Genomic DNA, 18,983 nt, shown 5'->3' with positions numbered 1-18,983 from the left:
TTGTTTGGTGGCCTTCACCCCCTCCTGCCTTCACTTTTACGGAGCAGCCAGGCGAGGTAGACAGCGTGTGGCACCACAAGAGTGGATCTGAAGTGCAGAAAAAGAGTAGCCTAGTACCCCCCTCCATCCTCAAACTCACAACTTTAACCTCAACTTCAACACCAGCCACAGGCTCCAGACAAACCTCAAAAACAAACTCGCTCAAAGCGTAAATCCCCAAAACAACACTGAAATCAATTCGGGGAAAAAAACTTCACAAACTATAACAAATAAATACAAAATTAATTAATTAACAAATAACAAAAGATCAGTAGTGAAAATGCCAAAACTAATAATTAAAAAAAAAAAATAAACAAACAAACAAAAAAAGACCCTATCTCCGTTTCCAATATATTACCAAAAAAATAACTTATAAGTTCAACCAACGCTCCACCAAAACAGCACTAAAGAAAGTAACTAGCTCCAAAAGAATTCCTACATCAATCCCAAATATAACCTTAACCCCAAGCCCAGTCCAAATAACACCTACGATTCCTACACCCCCCCCCCCTGAAATATTTCAGTTCCAAATAAAATTAGACACCAACTCCATCCCCAAAACACCACCCAATTCCAACCACAGTCCCTCAAAACCCTAACTCCACCCCCAATGACCCCCCCAAAAAACCCTAGTTTCAGTCTAAAACTAAACTAAAACTTCCGTAACAATTCCAAACAATCCACAAACTTCTCCAAGGTCACCAAGCCTCCCCAATCACAGTCGTCCCCCAAACCATGCCCCCACCCCCCACCAGTTTGTAGGTGCAATGCAATGGCCAGAGAAGGTGTACTAATAAAATGTTTTGCTTTGTCCTAGGGAATTATTAACTAGTGTGACGCAGATGAGTCTATAGATTGTTTTAAGCGGACAGTCATCAGTTTCCAGGCAAGTTTAACCCGCTGGACATCTAAAACTACTCTTTGTGGAGACTGAACTTCTGCTTTATGACATAGCAAAAAAAAAAAAAAAAAAAAAAACACTAAAAGAAAAAAAAATGTCAAGAGTGAAATGCAATACTTTATTACATTATTCCGTAAAGGAAGCTTGATTTGTTAAAACTGACCACTGTTATTGTTTCTTTATGACTAATAGAGTACTATAACCGGACCACGTGGGAGTCTGGTGTAGCTTCCATGATGCAAAACAGTAAGTGGACATTTTCTCTCTGTTATTATTATTATTGTTGTTGTTATTATTATTCTGTTTTTCTCTTTCTTACTTTCAGTTTCCCTCTCCGTGTGTTTTGACGTGACCGTGTTTGCATGTGACAGGCGGCTAGACTCGTGTGTTTGTGGTGTGTTAGTCGAGCCAGTTTTTTTTTAGAGGTGTCGGGGTGGGGGTGTGGCGGGCGCCAAAAGCCGAGTTTGACAAGTTCATTTCAGATGAGGCAGAAGAGCAGAGCACATGCTAATCCATGTCTTAAAATTCGGAACAGTGTTTATCTCCTCAGCTGTGGGGGTGGAGGGGGGGTGGGTGCATTGGCTCGAGACCTAGGGGGTTCTCTTTAATAGCGTAGACTGCGTATAGCGCCTAGAAAGTGTGTTTATTACGAGACTGAAGATGCGTTAACTTGATATTCAATCATTTCCTAATAGCAACGCATTGCCCTGAGGATTAGCAGTAAGTCCACTCTCAGCGCGTCAACTGGACATTTGATAAACGCCCATCATGCTCGTTCCTGAAAGCGCGTGGGAGGGGAATTGACAGGACGTTTGTGCTGGGGCACTACGGGGGAGCGTGAGCACTTTCTGCCGCTTGAAATTTGAAGGCTATCAAATATGGCCGAGAGCTAGGGCTAGGTGTAGATGAAGGAATGGGCTACAGATGGAGAGATCAGCCGCTGTGAAGAAATGATTATCAGTATCATCTGCTTGGCAGGATAAAAAATAAACCAGACATATTTTTTCTCTTAATGCTGGACAAGAGGTGTATGACATCTGTAACGAAGGTGTGTTGAATGTCATCCTATCTTTTATTCCTTAACTATTTTACTGTTTCTTTTTTTCCCTTTTTTTCTCTGTTTTCTTTTAACCCCCCCCCCCTGTTCTGGATTTGTAACATCTTCATGCTCATTGGTTTTAATAATGCCATCATAATGACAGACCTGATTCTGGGTACATCATGTGACCACACTGTTCTTAGCTAATAGCTAATAATAAAGGACGCTCTCAGTCGCGTTATCTTCATTCTGCATGTTAATGTAACCATCCCCGCATTCCGTTTACCTTTATTTACAATATCCAGTTATCATCGCTGATTGACTGATTGATTGATTGGTGGATGGATTCATGTGTGATACGAAGTGAAGTCCCGTCGACCGCTCGTGTCTGTGATCTCGTGCACATTTGCTCAAACCCGTCGCGCGCTCAAAGACCACGGCTGGCTCTCAGAGCTCTGATGCTAATAACACTCCTGAGTGTATATTCCCCAAATTGACACCATATGTCCGCCTCCTCATTGATTACACGCAGAATCCAAGGCGCGTTATTATCGCCAACTGGGGACTCATAATGATTAAGACTTCACCTTTTGGAGAGAAAGTTGGATTTTACATCCTAATCTGACCACTGGCACGGTCAATGGTTTTAGTATTTTTTTCCCCCTTTGGGAAGAAGGGAGTGTGGGAGGGAGCCATAAGGGACGTATGGTCCCAAAGCCAATAAATCTTCAATATGCTGACCTCGCTGACCTCTTCACAGAGGGACAACAAAAAGAAGGACAATTGATTTACTCTAATCTTGAATTAAGGCCCCCCACAAAAAAAAAAAAAAAAAAAAAAAAAAAAAAGCGACATGCTGATGGACCTGTCCTCCTCATGTTACAGTTGCTATTGGAGGCTGAAGTTAGGCCAAAATCAGTCGGTGCCCCGCTTAAAAACACAACAAATGTGATTTTTATATAAAGACACAAGGTTCCACTCTTGTCAAATTGTTTTAATCTTTTTACTAAAGCGTTGGAGTTGAACATCTACTGTAACACGTGACCTGCATTTTATGTAGTGAAGCAAAAACACGAGCCATGCGTTAGTACAGAAATGTGGCCTGGACTCTAGAAACGGTTTTTACAGTAATTAACTGTATTTAAGTTTTTTTTAATAGAAACAAAAAAGTTTAGAAATATTCAAAATGGTTCTGTAATGAAATGGATTGTACTTTATATTATTATTTAACAACTATAGAAAATAAAAGAAACATCCAGGGGGTGATATATAAGTATGAAAGTCAACTTCAGAATGGAGTCCAAATATATTACTGTAGAAAACTGTAAAATCACAATTTTATTTAAAATTTCTAAGCCATTTTAAAAGTAAGAATTGCATCCTGGGATTTCACAACCACAACCTACTGACTCCACCTTTTATATAAACACCAGCAGAGACTGTGACCTGCTGCATGGTTATTATACACTCACTCTGCTATTATTTCTAAAGCTACAGCCATAACTTGAATATTATTTTAATGTGATCCTGCATGCGGTGCGTTCATGTTGTGGAATATTGCAGAGAAAGCAGGGAATTCTGGGATTGTCTATAATGTTTTTTATTATTATTATTAACACCATAATATACAATAAAACAAGACTGATAAGAATGAAAGTCAGCTCCCAGAATTCACAGGAAAACATTTGAAGTTATTGTGAAAGTTGTGTCGTAATTTGTCGTAAAAATGGCCGCGGTATTTACAGTGTAGCCTTGAATAAATTTACTGTAAACCCGTGTCGGAAGCTTCAGGCCGCAGGAACCCGGGCAGCTTCTAAAAGACGTGGCCTATTAAGGTCGCTCAAGTTCGGGCTCCAAAAGTCTATAAAAACAAAAAAACAAATTAATAAAACAAATAATAAAAATAAAGCAGCATTTCAGCGCGTTCCCGGTGTGTAAATATAGGCTTTAAAAAAGGTGTCATTTCTAATATAGTATACAGCCAGGTTCGTGAGCTCGTCCCCGTGAACGTGCCCCCCTCCTTCTCCTCCTCCTCCTCCCGCCAGCCCCTCGGGCTACCTTAAAATCTGAGGCAGTGAAGCCCCCCCCCCCACCCCCCCGGAAGGCTAAATGAGTGGAGTCCAACAGATTCTGAGCGCAATCCAAATGCGGACAGAAAGCCTCGTTTTTATCATGCTTCCATTTGTCGTGGCGATGCGGGGTTCACGAGCAGAGCCGTGACAGGAAGTGACATGGCCTGCCACGAGCGCTCGAGCTCATCTTTTCAATTAGCCTTCCGTGCATGATCCGGGGCGACTTCCGCCCATTTCCAGAAATTAAGCTCAAAGTTGACGTGCAGCTCGCTTTATTTTAAAGACAAATGTCAGGCAGGCTCATCATAGTTTTTTTCCTCCCCTTCTTCTATATTTGGAGCTTATTTATTGCTAAGGAGCTCGTGCTCTTGGACTCCATTTAACGGGAGGCTTCGCGGGGAAGGGCTCTGAGAAGTGCGCGGTGGTAGGGAAGTCACGGCACCAAGGGGCTTGCTCTCTCTCAGTCTCACTCTCTCTGGGCGATTGAGTTCAGGTTGGCGCTTTACTGAAGGGGGGCTTTTCTCATTTGGTGGGAATGCTTGTCTTTCTTGTTGTTATTGCTCTGAAAAAAGAAAAAAAAAGGAAGTGCTGCTCGGAACTAACCGATTCAAGTTGTGGTCATGGGTGCTTCCTCATTAGACCCAAACTAAAACCACAGTGAGGATGGGGTTTGTGTAGAATGCCCGTGTCCACACTTGAATCGTGTCCATTCCTAACAATGTTTGTTTTGTTTTTATTTCCAATTATTTCCCATTCTCAGAGTGGGGGGAAATACTTAGCTTGGAATTTCTTTAACGCTGTCTCTCGGGCGACTGAGTTCATGTCTTTGTTTATGGTGGATTTGCTCATTGTGGAAATGCAGGCTGTAGTCGAATTGACTCGAGGCGAACGTCCATTCCACATTCCTGCCAAAGTGAAGTGACGCTGTGTTGAAGTAATCTTTGAAAGCCGTTTCCATTTTGGAGAAATAACCCGGTGTTTTTTTTCAGCGTGGACTAGAAAAGGCTTAGCTTGTTTGTTTGATGCGATTTAAAGTTGGACGGAGTGGGTCGCGTTTAAGAGGCATTTACTGTACACCGCAAATGCCCACAAATAGCATTAGCCGCCATCTGATCCGGGGTAAGGCTTTGCAAAGATGCGCAGAAAAGCCGCGCTCCAGGCAGGACGCAGACACGCTGTGCGCTGGGGTACGGTCCTTCTGACCCCGCGAGCACATCTGGACCACACTCACAAACATATGAGCGATTAGCGGTGGCCTGACTTCAGCTGTGACCCGGCTACAGAGCGGCTGTCCGCGCGGGGTACACAGCCCTGCACCGCGGCTTGGCTGCAGTGAACTTGTCGGTGTGCCCGCGTTGTTGTTTGTACTTTGTGCCTTTGTTTTTTTTTGTGTCTGGTGCTGTGGGTTTGTTTGTTTGTTTGCTGCCTGGAAGGAACCGCGGCTAACTCGCGCGTTTGCTCTCGCGCAGGTCACAGCGGGGTGAATCAGCTCGGCGGCGTTTTTGTGAACGGCAGACCACTGCCGGACTCCACGAGACAGAAGATAGTGGAGCTCGCACACAGCGGCGCGCGACCCTGCGACATATCCCGCATCCTGCAGGTCAGTGCACACTCCGGCTACACACTCCTTTCTGACTAATATTATTCTTCTATACTGTTTGGCTAACTGACTTTTATGTGCGCATGCGTAGACAGTTTCAGGTTTAAAAAATACAAATAACACAAAACAAAACAATAAATCCGACTTATTGTTGTTATTATTATTGCTTTATTTTGCTGTATTTACTTTCATTTTTATTGCTGTACACTTTTAAAAAAATCAAGGCTAAACCGTGTCCTGTAGTCTGCTTTATTTGGACACTTTTGGTAACGTCAATTTAATAATTTGTTATTATTATTATTATTATTATTATTATTATTTAATTACAATTTTGTCTTTTGGCCTTTGTGTGTATGTTTTCTTCCTTTGGCAACTAATTCAAAACAGCTCCAACAACAACAACAACAACAACAACCAGAACAACAATAAAAACAACAAAGGCAATGCGTTCCTTTAGTGCTTTAGAAACAGGAAAAGAAAAATACCCAAAAAAAAAAAAAAAAAAAAAAAAAAAAAAAAAAAAAAAAAGACGTGCATACAGAGTTTCTCGTACCACTGAAGGTATATATTTCTTGTGTTATAGACCCAAGCTGATGCAAAAGTCCAAGTGCTGGACAATGAAAACGTAAGCTTATCATCGTTTGGACGCTTTACACATAACATTCCACGCGCGTTTGAAATTAATGTCATGCGATTTTGTTTTTGTGTGTTTCTTTTTTCCCCCCTTTCGCTTCCCGTCCAGGTGTCCAACGGCTGCGTGAGTAAGATTCTGGGCAGGTATTATGAGACGGGCTCCATCCGGCCGCGCGCCATCGGAGGCAGCAAACCGCGAGTAGCCACTCCCGAGGTGGTCAGCAAAATCGCCCAGTTCAAGAGGGAGTGCCCGTCCATCTTCGCGTGGGAGATCCGGGACAGACTGCTGTCCGAGGGCATCTGCACCAACGACAACATCCCCAGCGTGAGTTCAATAAAGCGCGCGACACGCACAACATTTGGAGCACAACTTCAAACAACTCCCCACCCACGCTCAGTCAAATGGCAGAAATGTTTGGTCGATTTTCGGAGCGAAATTGTGCGGTAAATTTTGACGTTAGCACAATAGCGTAAGTTTTTTTTATCGTTAAACTTTTTATTCCTAATTTGTGAAAACAAGAAAAGTTAAGAAAAACGTGTCTTTTTTCCACCTTACGCTTCCAAGAGGTGGAATTTGACCAGGGTGCTCCCGGATGAAACAGAGAGACAGGCGCAAGGTCACGAGCACAGTTTGCGCAGATTCCGACCCGTTTCCGAACCGAAAGCAAGCGCGCGCATTAATTAATTAATTAGTTTGTTAGTTTGTCTATTCTCCTACAAGCATCTACGTGTCCAAAAAGCGCATCTCTACCTGATAAACCCGGTCCTTCTCAAAACAGAGTAGCTCGTCTAGTTCCACCATTATTTCACAAGTAACACACAACTTCCACGGCGTTCATTCAGCGGATAAACAGTATGTGAAGAATGAAGCTGATGATAAAGATGAGCGGCGCGATGTCATCCCCGTGTCTCCGCTCCGTCTTTCAGGTGTCATCCATAAACAGAGTGCTGCGCAACCTGGCGAGCGAAAAGCAACAGATGGGCGCAGATGGCATGTATGAGAAGCTGCGGATGCTGAACGGACAGGCGGGCACATGGGGCACGCGCCCCGGCTGGTACCCCGGAACCTCGGTGCCAGGACAGCCCAATCAAGGTAGGACGAGCACGCGCCTTGATTTAACGATTCACCGGGGGTTCAGATCATACACGCTCTCAGACGTCATCATTATTCTTATTATTATTGTTACTATCGCGTGTACATTTGTAAAATGTACGTTTCCGGTTGTACAGCTGTTTTTGGCTCATGTTTATAAGTACTAGGTATAGCTTTGTTTTGTCATTTTTACAAGTCACTTTATGATTTTTTTTAAACATGAAAATCATGTCATAACTTAGACAACACCTATATATCAAATTAATTTGCACAAAAATAGAAATTGTGCAGATATTTCTAAGTGCTTTCTTTTTTTAGTAAACTATAATTAGCATACTTTTAAAATCAATGTAATTAGATTAGATTCTCTGAATATAAAATTGAATTTTACTTACGTTTAATTAACTATAACCATATTATTATTATTACCATGTTATATATATATATATATATATATATATATATATATATATATACAATCAATATAATTGATTGTAATTGATTTTCTATTATAAATTCCACCTGTATTCGTTACAGGGCGTTATAAACGGTTAATTACACGTTAAAACACAGTAGTAAAAAATGATTGCCTGTTGTAAAGCTACGGATGAGCTCTGTTGTGCACTTATTACTGAGAATGATGAAGTACAAATAGGTCTGAGAGGAATCTATCAACAACCTGTCGTTAGTCCGAGTCCGTGGGGGGGGGGGGGGGGGGGGGGGGCGTTGGAATTGAAAACTGAAAACTGTGTCCACTTTGAAATCTATGTCTTGTTTTCACTCTGTATTTTGTCACTCCCCCCCCCTTTCCCCACCTGCTTGTATTGGGATGGAGGAGGGGGGTGAAACGCAGCGCGCGGATATCTGTACAAAAGGATGTTTCTGTCACGCGCAGGAATTTGTTATGGGAACAGTGCTGCGGCTGTGTAATTGCTCATTAGAGAGCGTTTTGTATCTCATTAAGGCGACATGAATGAGCGTCTAGCTGCGGAGAGACAGCAGCTGCAGAAGAACTGCTCGCGGCTTCCCCCTCATCACCAATTACACATGTCACTTTAGAAGAGCGGCGCAGCTCAGAGCGCGCGGCACCAGCGCGGGACGGACCCCGCGCGCAGAACCGCACACAGCCGCCATAGACCTGCCCTGTAAAGCCATGACCCGTCTGTGGCTACGGCCTGCGATCAGCACTGACACACACACACACACACACACACACGCCTGGCTTGTTCATATATATGAGTTTAGCGGTCAGAGAGTGGGGGGATTCTGCATTCTGATACACAACAGACACTGTAACTGAGTCTCATAGGAACATAAATAAACTACAGATAGTGAATAATAAATATTCCTACATTGATTTTAATGCAATTATATTTCTCCAGTTTAAATGTGTATTATAATTAAAATCTCAAGGACCTTAAAATAAAATGCAGGTTCTTACCCATTGTTAGCGGAGCACTGGGAAACTCAGTGGACAACACTGTAGATCATAGAAGGCCCTGAAGTTCTCAGTGGGCAGAAGGATATGGATCCCATAGCATCAGGTAGTCGTCTGTTTGAGCAGAAGTTGTAACACATCTCAGTGCAGCGTGTGTAGCGTGATCACAAGAATTCACCACTGCCAGATGTGACTGCACTTGTCAGGCCTCAGCTGTACATTCAAACAGTTGCTCAGATGCTCTCAGAGAGTTCATCTGGGGTGGTACCTTTCACTCTCACTTCTGTGGGACACTCAATGGACACCTTGAGTGTCTCTGATTAGTGAACAGAACTGTACTATAGCTGAATTAATTTTATATTCTGTTTAATTTCCCTGCGTTTTAATAACAGTTGTTTTAAAAACAACAACAGCAACAACAACAAAAGTACAAACGTTCTTCCCTCCTCCTGAAAAAGAGAATGTACTGTAGCCATTAGGAAATAAACCTGGACTTTAAGAACAGTGTTCCAGAGTTCCCTGTTGCAGCACAGTTCCCTGCCATTTACTGTATTTTTACAGGAACACTAAATTTACAGCATATTACTGTAATTGAATAATACAATAATTTACTGTAGATACTGTGATTTACAGTAAAATACTGTAGCAGACTCGCTGTAAAATTACAGCAATTATTTACAGTGTACATTTTTAAGGGGCTGTGTAGCTTGTCTGTACCTTCGATGAAAAATCTATACCTGGACAGTGCCTTTTTGTTGTGACACTGTAGACACTCTCAGATAGTGATGTGCTTTGGACACAAACCCTGACCGTAACCTTTCAGTAAAGGCTATGGTCTGGGAACATGACGTGTGGCATTTTAATTTGAACGTCTGGCCCTGACCTACCTTTAGAACAGCTCTGCAAAGCTACAAATATGTGTCTTGGGAAGGTGAAGTTGTCTTGTCTGAGCTGACTGAGGATACACGTTTGGAACGGGAGGACTCTGTTGTACCTGCGCAGGTCCCTTGTTTTGTGGCTGTGTAGACTGTTCAAATCTATAATGAATGGTGCATTCAGTTTGGGAGCCTCTTCGCTGGTGGTTGGAGAAATAAAAAAAAAAATATATATATATATATATATATATATAATAAATAAAGAACCCAGGGTTGCAGGGTTCATGTTGAAGTGAGTCTATATCCCTCAACACGTCTCCTCGGCGGGCCCATTTCTATTTTTATAAGAGTAAAAGGACGGAGGAGTCCATTCCCCCTCCTCTCTGCACACGTGGGGCAGGGTGAGGTCCCCGAGGAGGACAAACACCGTCTCAATCTGATGACTGTCACGTCACCGCTGAATAAAACAGTGGATTCATCCGGACTGACAGCAGCCTAAAAGAGAGACAACTCACCCTTAATGAGTGGACTTCAAGCTCGCTCTCACTGATCAGTCTCAGTGCCCGCCCCCTCTTTCCCTCCCCTCCTCTTAAAAGCTCAGGAACCTGGCCTTCTATTGGTTGCTTTTAACTTATATTTCTTTGCTTATTTAAATGTTTCAATTTTAGAGGTCTTTAAATGTTTGGACGCAGAGTCCTGAGTCCTTTGAGGAGCGGTGTTCCTGCTGGAGTTTTCAAGGATGGGTGGGAGTAGTACTGAGACTATTAAACCCCCCTCAGATTAACACACTTAACCCAGAGATTAAGTACAGAACCCTAAGCTCTAATCTAAAACAGTCTGGTCAATAATATAATTAGATTAGGTGAAGATCTACAGCCTTGCTGCCGGCGTTATATCAGGATAATGCTGTATATTAACTATACCAAACGATATGGCAAATGTTAACATGTTATAGCTCTGTATAACATTGTAATTACACATTTCAAATTGTATCTAAACAATACAGGCAATGCGGTATATATTTAAAAAAAAAATCATACTTTACACATATTCTACAGGCCTCACTGCAAATAATTAAATATGATTATTATCTCCGAGGCAACTAAAAATGACATAAAATAATAATAAAATAAACAAATGAAATTACACCTTTAAAACCTGATCCAAAATATGTATGTTATACTTCTTTATACAAATTTAATTACATAATTCATAAAAAAACAACAACAAAAAAATCTAGTCTTGAAAGCATTTTAATATATCTTTTAATAACACTGTAATAAGATAATAATAACTAATACTAGAAAATATGATTTTAACATTTTATAGTTTATTATATTAACATAATTATGGGTTTAAGCAATAATTTTCAACACTGAGTGCATACTTATAAGACATTTCCAAAATAACACGGTAGATACAATGTTATATATATAAATAATAATAGGCTAGACTAAAATAGTCACAGACTGCTCAATGTCTATCTTCGTTTAAGCGTTTTAATAATAATGTGGAATATAATCAAATTAGACAGTGGGTTATGGTTCAGTATATAAATGTTCATTATGTAAAAAAAGGACATTAATTAAGGTTATGGTTGCCAATATTAAAGTAATAAATGGTTGAAGCTTAAATAAATATAAATATATAATAAATAAGACTTTTTAAAAAGAGATTTGGGATCTAACCTGTTTATAAAACTGTATATTATTTTATTGTTTGGCAAAATAAGGCATTGTAAAATTAGACATTGTTATAAAGGTGTAATTACACGTATTGTTATAGTGAATAACATTAACAAAATAGAAAACCTCAACAGCAGGTGTGTTCCGTTTGCGGGGGCACTAAGCCGGACGGTCAGAGCGCAGTAAAAGTGTGTAGGCCAGTAGTGAACTGGAAAGCGACTGCGTATAAGGCTTTTAATTGAGCGCAACGATGTTACACCGGTTTGCACCGACGCAGCAGGTTAAAGCATATCGGCTCCCAGTCGGCTCCCCTGTCCCCTTTTCTCTCCCTAACAACACTCCGCTCATTGAGAGTGTTTCATTCACGGCGCTTTTCTTCTTGCGCTGCCTATAGAAGGCATAAATCCTATGCGAGGCTGAACAGGCCAGCCTCGGGGACAGTGATTAATGATGGTCGTGCATAAAGGTTAACACACACTGAGCTGAAAAGGTCTGTTGACTGAAATCCTTGTGCTACAATGAGGGCCGCTGCAAGGCTCGCGAGAATCCTTTTGTGGCCTCCCTTCAATTGTGTCTTCACACTTCTACCCATGAAAGTTTGCCATTCCTCCCCAGAGCGAGTGTTTTAACACTGGCTAACTCTCTGGGCATTGTGTGTCTGTGAAAGCATCCCTTTCCCATTCAAGGATTGGTGCTGGCCACCTCAATGGGCCTTCAAACGGCCATATGCTCCAGAGCCATAGGCTGCGGGGAAGGAGCTCACTGGTTGCAATGGGAGAAGCTGAAGTTTTAAAACATTTCATTGGGCTAAGGTGACCATTTTTTTTGTCACTCGCCCATAAACAACCCCCGCCTACCCACACACACACACACACACACACACACACACACACACACACACACACACACACACACACACACCTCCCCCAAGGCTTGGCAAATGTTGGTGCACGGTGCTAAAAGCTCTGAGCACTGAGGCTGCAGCACTTTTTTTTTCCAACCGGGCGACAAAATAGATTTGTCATGTTTGTGTCAATTCTAAACTGTTTCACAGACATTTCCCAATGTTTTGTGTCATTTTCGGCGAATGCCCTTCAAAAACGGTCACTTTCCAGAAGGAAAAACTGATGGACATTTTAAACCATGCGATTATAAATAATATACATCTCGTCTGAACAAAGGTGACTTTTTATTGCCGTTAAAGCAACATTATGTAAGATTTGTCAGTTTCCCACCTGGGCTTACTTTTATAGCCCTGCCCTTTAATCAAGGGAGGTGAGGGTGGTTTTGTACCTGCCCTCAAAGTTACATAGTGCAGTTTCTGCAGTGCAGATCCTGGACTTTTAAAGGCAGAGGCTCTGTTCTCTCTGTTACAGCTCAGTGGACGATTACAATGACCGGAATTCGACTGCTCTCACTGTTATCATCAACGTTAACTGATTTTGTTGATTTCACTGCGCCACTAAAGTTAGCTTCACTATGTCGTGACCAATCATAAAGACGTTCATACTGAGCCAGCGCAGCAGAACTAACTCTCAATGTCTTGGGAATGTTTCTATAATAAACTCCTTTCCTGAAACATACGACCAGCATTAGTCTATGGCCCAGAGATTTCAGTCTACCCTTACCTTCCTTCCACAGACGGCTGCCAACAGTCTGACGGAGGCGCGGAGAACACCAACTCGATCAGCTCAAACGGAGAGGACTCTGAGGAGGCCCAGATGAGGCTGCAGCTGAAGAGGAAACTGCAGAGGAATCGCACGTCTTTCACACAGGAGCAGATAGAAGCACTAGAAAAAGGTAGGCCACTATAAAGATAGCCCATAATGCCCATAAAGAGCAGACGGCGATAGTGGTGGATCGTCGCTTGCTAGCCGATGCTAACTGCACTGTTGCTATGTTGCAGAGTTTGAACGAACGCACTATCCCGACGTTTTCGCGAGGGAGAGACTGGCGGCCAAAATCGACCTGCCCGAGGCTAGAATACAGGTGAGCTGTCCAGACTCAAACACCTCCTCATAGACAGACTCATAACAGCTGATGACCAGAATGGTGCCTAATAACTCCTAACCACTGCTGGTCGTCTAGGTGTGGTTCTCGAACAGAAGAGCGAAGTGGAGGAGAGAAGAGAAGCTACGGAATCAAAGACGACAAGCTAACAGCTCCAGCAGTCACATACCTATCAGTAGCAGTTTCAGCACAAGCGTCTATCAGCCAATCCCTCAGCCAACCACCCCAGGTAAACTACTTACAAGACCGACATATTACACCATCGGATATATGCACATTTATATGGGGATCTGGAACCTACCAACACAGACACTGGGAAACAAGAGCCCCCAGTCAGTTTGCCGTGTGCTTTTGAAAATATCCCTGTGCAGATGAATACAAAAATGGTTGCATTATCATGGCAGTCCAGTAGGGGGCTATAGTACCTCTTAAAGAGAGGCATCAAAACACCACCACGCATGAGGTGTTAATCCCAAATCACTCTATATTTCCTATGTAGTGCACTATAGAGGGAGTGAGGAGCTGTTTGGATTTCAACCAGAGACATGATGTCAGCTTTTCCGAAAATATCTTTTATTCTTTCATCCACACGAGCACTGTGACAACAGCGTTTTTGCAATCCTCCGTTTTTAATTACTTAAAACGCCATTTTCTCATTGGACCTCGGTTTTTTAAAATAAATGGATCTGTGTGGATGAGGTCTTAGTCTACAAACATGAAATAAAACAATCCTTTTTGATTTAGCACTGCTTGCCCCTTCGTCCGAGTCTGTCCAATCACAGCTGGACCAGTGTTTATATGAGAGAACACAACGAGTGCTGAGTAAAAACAGCTAAAACCAGATCTTCTGCTCTTCATTGCTGTGCACTCAGGGTCAGAATGAGCTGTGTGTGGCTCATGATCGTTTAAACAATCAGCCATTCCGTACAGGGCTGTTTAGACAGAGGGATAATGCTGCTGTGGGGTTAGATCCTTGTGGTATTTTCATCGTGGGAAGAATATGCCCCCCTTTAAAAGTTCTGGATGTGTGGCTATAAGACTCCAGGTTTTCCTTGATCCTACACAGGTCAATGGTATCATTAGCTAATGACATTCCAGGTCTGGAATATCATACCACAGCTCTGGGGAAAACCTTTATTAAATACAGGGAGGTGTTTTTTCCACACACCTCATTTACAAAGACCCCCCCGTTGGAGGTTTTTGGAAACCACAAGCGGTCTTTCTACACTGTACAGCAATGTGGATTTGAAGCACTTCATGCTTCGAATCGGTTCACTGCAAGTAGTTCTTTGATGTGAACGAATCCAGTTCAACTGCTTATTGCTATATGAAGTATCCATTGAACCTAAACTATCAATTATTTCCAAAGAACCCTTTTACAACCCTACATTATGTTAAAGAGTGTGCTAATCAGAACCCCCCTGCTTTCTGTTTACAGTGTCCTTCACATCAGGCTCCATGCTGGGACGGTCAGACACAGCCCTCACGAACACATACAGTGCCCTACCACCAATGCCAAGCTTCACCATGGCCAACAACCTGCCTATGCAAGTAGGTCTTTCATTACAGCACAGTGCAGTCAGCCATGGCTCAAATGTTCAGTGTAAAGTGAGCATTAATAGCCAGAGTGCGGTAATCGCTCTTAATTGCAGCCTTATGCAACTGCCATTTCATTCTCAGGTGTGTGTTGCTCTTTGAGTATCTGATGTATTGAGGCGTGAATGTCGCTGACATCTGCCTATCTCTCTCTCTCTCTCTCTCTCTCTCTCTCAACCCCCCACCAAAACCACAGGCAAGCCAGACCTCGTCCTACTCCTGCATGCTCCCAACCAGTCCTTCGGTCAATGGGCGGAGCTACGACACATACACGCCCCCTCACATGCAGGCGCATATGAACAGCCAGTCGATGGCCACCTCGGGCACAACCTCAACGGGTAAGCTTTCCCTCCCTCCTGCTCTGGGACCAGAGAGAGAGAGAGAGAGAGAGAGAGAGAGAGAGAGAAATACACAATTCAAGACAGAGAAGTAGGCTACCATCAATAATGCATTGTGGGTAGGAACAGTACTAATGCTGTTACTATGGGAATGCTCTCTTCATTCCTGTAGCTGACCTATTTAACGTGGTACACTGTGTCAGAGAACATAAAAACACCCCTTGTGTTCCAGAAACAGTGACTTTAGGAACAACCAACATTTTCAACGTCTGTTAAAGCAACATTGTTTGATTTTATTAAGCCATTCCTATTGGTCTATTGGTCAAATTCATGTTTAATTGGAAAGAGCAGCTGGTATTTTTCAAACAACAACAAAAACAAAGGCGCAGCAAAAATCAAAAATAATTTACAGAAGAAAAACCTCATTCCTAACGTTCACTGTAAATTTACATAAAATGTCATAATTGCAAATTAGTCTGGATCTGGTTTATTTCGTGAAATATGAACACAATGGGACTGAAAACAAACATAAAAGAAAATACATTCGTAGTTCTGATCATGAAGATGTTGTAGCTGCTGTACACACCACTGTCCAATTTTTAGTCTTTTACCCTGACAATGCCCGGACCAATAGAAATATTCTCGAATGACGTGGAACTAAATATTGCCACGGTATAATTATAAATTGTAAATCGTAGACAAGTGTCTACTTTGGAGATGTGAAGGTTATTGATAAATGGTTCACAAAATGGTTCTAGACATTTCAGTATAAATCCAGAGTGCAGTAGAATGTACTGTAGATTTATATGAGTTAAATGAACTTGGGATGGAATGCTGTTCCTCATTCCTCATGTTCATGTGTGTGTTTGTGCAGGTCTCATCTCTCCCGGAGTGTCTGTACCGGTACAAGTTCCAGGCAGCGAAGCAGATATGTCCCAGTACTGGCCCCGATTACAGTGAAGCATCAGAGGAGTCTCTCCCTCCCTCGTTCTTTCTCTCTCTCTCTCTATCTCTTGCTTAAACTCTCTCTCGCTCAGCTGCGAGGCAAAGCTCTTCATCAGTATTTCACCACACAACGGAGAAGGAGGATTTAAAAAAAAGGACCCGTGCTCTTTTGTACTGGGATAGTGCCACTTCTCTGACGTTCCTCGGACGCGAAAAAGACTTGAAGAAGAATCAAAAAAAGAGAACGGACTCGATGTAAAGTGCCCTGTGTTATATCGTTCAAAAAAAAGAAAAGAGAAAAAAGGAACAAAAATCTGTTTTCAGTTTCCAGTCATTTTGATGTGTTTGTAAATGGCCAGTTGTATGTTATGACATAAAAAAAATGAACAGCTGTGGATGGACTGTCAAACCAAGTGGGTTTTGCATCAGTGGAAGGAACAACATTCATGCGAGCTGTTTTCTGCCATGCTTCTTATCTTTTTTGTTTGTTTTTCCTCCTCCTTTTCGGTTGATATCAAGAAATGACCGTCTTTGTAAAGATTGTGGACCTATATTAACAAAAAAGAAAAAACAACAACAAAAGAACAACAACAAAAAAACAAAACCAGAGGCAATCATGACTACACACAGTTTACAACAAGACAATTCATTTGTTTGTTTCCAAAGCTTGCTGGCAGAAAAAAAAACAGTGTATGTGGAACGCTTTGAATGCTGAATCAGAAATGATGAAAAAAACAACAACAAAAAAAAAAAAAACAAAGAAGAAGAAAAAAGACAAAAAAAAAAAAAAACCTTTTGGTAACTTTGGTAAAAACCGTAGATTGTGTCTTCGATATAATTCAATTTTGTTTATGTCGAAATGTAAGTATTTGTCTTCCCTAGAAGTCTCCCAGAACAATTTCTATAATAAAATAAATTTCATTTATAATTATCTGAATATTCCATACACTCTACACCTCCTCATCATTCCACCAGCTTTCTCTACGCTGCACTAAAGGCTAACTGTTCAACCTCCAGAACCTTCAATGTAACAATATTAAAATGGTAAAATACTACATTCCGTTCATGAACTGGGTGGGTTTCTGCCGGTACCATGTGACTCTGGGTAGGCACCAGACCCACCACGACCCTGAACAGGATGATGGACTTGAAGATGAATGAATGAATTTTACAATCAAAGTCATTCCGGAGCATTTCTATAGCTCCATTATTTATGTCACTTTAATGCAGTGTGAGGGTCAAACAAAAGAAACAAAAGTTCCTGACACAACATTCTACAGAGCCTTACTTACCGACCCCTATTTTTCTCTAATATTTTTCTATTTTTCAATAATAAATTCTAATACAGGGGGTCCTCGACTTACGACGTTGATCCGTTCCTACGTCGTGCCGTAAACCGATTTTCGGTGTAAGTCAGAACATACGTACATACTGTACGTAAATAACATACTGTAAGCACTTATCCTATCCTAACACCTATCCCCCTCGGTCCCGAGCCGCGTAACCGTGCATTCTTCCGCCGCGCACACCAAACACGAAGCTCGCGTTACAACGTTTACGACGCAAAACCACTTTAGGTTCACAAGTCAAAACAAGGCTTTATACAGTAAATGGGAGATGTGTCGTAACCACGAAACATCGTAACTCGGGACTGACGTAACCCGAGGACCTCCTGTACATGGAATGCTTTTACCCTATAAGGTACAAACAATGGGAACATAACCTCAGAGGGCGACATGGTCCTTAATACACCACTGTCCACTGTCCTTATATAATGTAGAATTTATTTTCATTCTCAGAGGGAAAAAAGGGGCTGTGTTTGTACTTTTTCAAACCTCAGAGAGAAAAGAAAAAATAACTGCAGCAAAACACCACGCCGACCGACAAGATCTTTTGAAATTATCTTCCGTCCTTCACGTTTTGTGGAAGTGACATAATGAACTATGCAAGAAAAATATTGCAGAATAAAATTATATATTTATATAAACATATAATTATGTTAGCATTATATTAACCTTAAAGATGTTTCTCCGTCTCGTGAAAAGTTACCATACGACTCTATAGTTCAACAGTTCATAGAGTTAAACCCGTTAAGTCCGTGATATGCTTCGAACAAAACAGCACAAAGAGCAAACCACACAGCAGTATCCTGTTCAGGACTTTCCTTTAATTGATCATGAGCCACTCGCTGTTCACCCCTTCTCTGAGTGCACAGCAGTGAAGAGCTAGGAGCAGAAGTTTTAGCTGTTTTCGCTCTGTTCTCGTTCTTCTCTTATTTTTCTTGTTTTCGTTTTGTCCATTTTTACTCAGTGCTCTAATATCTCTGCACCTTTTTGTGTTTGTTTTGCTGTGTTTAATGTCATATTTGTGCCACAAACTGACTATGTGGCTTTGTTTCCCACTTTGTGGGTTGGTAGGTCCTAGATAAATGAATGTGAACAGAACATGGGAACAACAGAACATAAAACAAAGAGCTATAACTAACGAAGACATGCGAGCTGCGCACTGCAGCACTTATATCTATTAAATAACAGAAATAATACACACGTCCTCAAAACATGTGTGTAGTATTTGTACAAACGTTTTGTAAATGTGAATCACTAGCACAATATTGACATACTTCAAATAGACACACTACAAAAACCTAAACGAACCACTGCAGGGTTTGGGAGTATACTCTTTAAACTGATGTGTTTATATCAACATTCTGTCCTTTATT

General features: G+C 41.7%; 1 protein-coding gene across 15 annotated transcripts; it reads left to right on the top strand.

The window, feature by feature from the left end:
* The first annotated feature begins 1,140 nt into the window (after positions 1 to 1,140).
* pax6a (paired box 6a) lies at positions 1,141 to 16,879 on the top strand. 15 transcript variants are annotated; one of them, XM_066648647.1, is made up of 12 exons: positions 1,162 to 1,186; positions 5,521 to 5,651; positions 6,235 to 6,276; positions 6,394 to 6,609; positions 7,212 to 7,377; positions 11,225 to 11,227; positions 13,017 to 13,175; positions 13,282 to 13,364; positions 13,464 to 13,614; positions 14,824 to 14,936; positions 15,178 to 15,319; positions 16,194 to 16,879. In XM_066648647.1, the coding sequence occupies exons 1-12, from the start codon at positions 1,174 to 1,176 to the stop codon at positions 16,277 to 16,279; spliced, it is 1,305 nt and encodes a 434-aa protein (XP_066504744.1). In that variant the 5' UTR covers positions 1,162 to 1,173; the 3' UTR covers positions 16,280 to 16,879. The 15 variants fall into 15 exon arrangements, with proteins under 15 accessions (XP_066504753.1, XP_066504744.1, XP_066504739.1 ...); XM_066648642.1 differs by lacking the exon at positions 11,225 to 11,227 and adding an exon at positions 1,965 to 1,988; XM_066648643.1 differs by lacking the exon at positions 11,225 to 11,227 and adding an exon at positions 1,965 to 1,988 and having other exon boundaries at positions 5,521 to 5,655; positions 6,242 to 6,276.
* The last annotated feature ends 2,104 nt before the right edge of the window (positions 16,880 to 18,983 follow it).

Source organism: Hoplias malabaricus, chromosome 17 (assembly GCF_029633855.1).
Source record: "Hoplias malabaricus isolate fHopMal1 chromosome 17, fHopMal1.hap1, whole genome shotgun sequence".
Taxonomy (NCBI): Eukaryota; Metazoa; Chordata; class Actinopteri; order Characiformes; family Erythrinidae; genus Hoplias; species Hoplias malabaricus.
Note: the sequence above shows the minus strand (reverse complement) of the source record. Positions and strands in the feature narration are given on the sequence as shown.

Bases quoted from the DNA above. Each gene is read 5' to 3' on its own strand.
- pax6a (XM_066648641.1), top strand. The intron at 13,365-13,463 runs GTGAGCTGTCCA...CTGGTCGTCTAG, and splicing joins TGCCCGAGGCTAGAATACAG to GTGTGGTTCTCGAACAGAAG. The intron at 13,615-14,823 runs GTAAACTACTTA...TTCTGTTTACAG, and splicing joins CCCTCAGCCAACCACCCCAG to TGTCCTTCACATCAGGCTCC.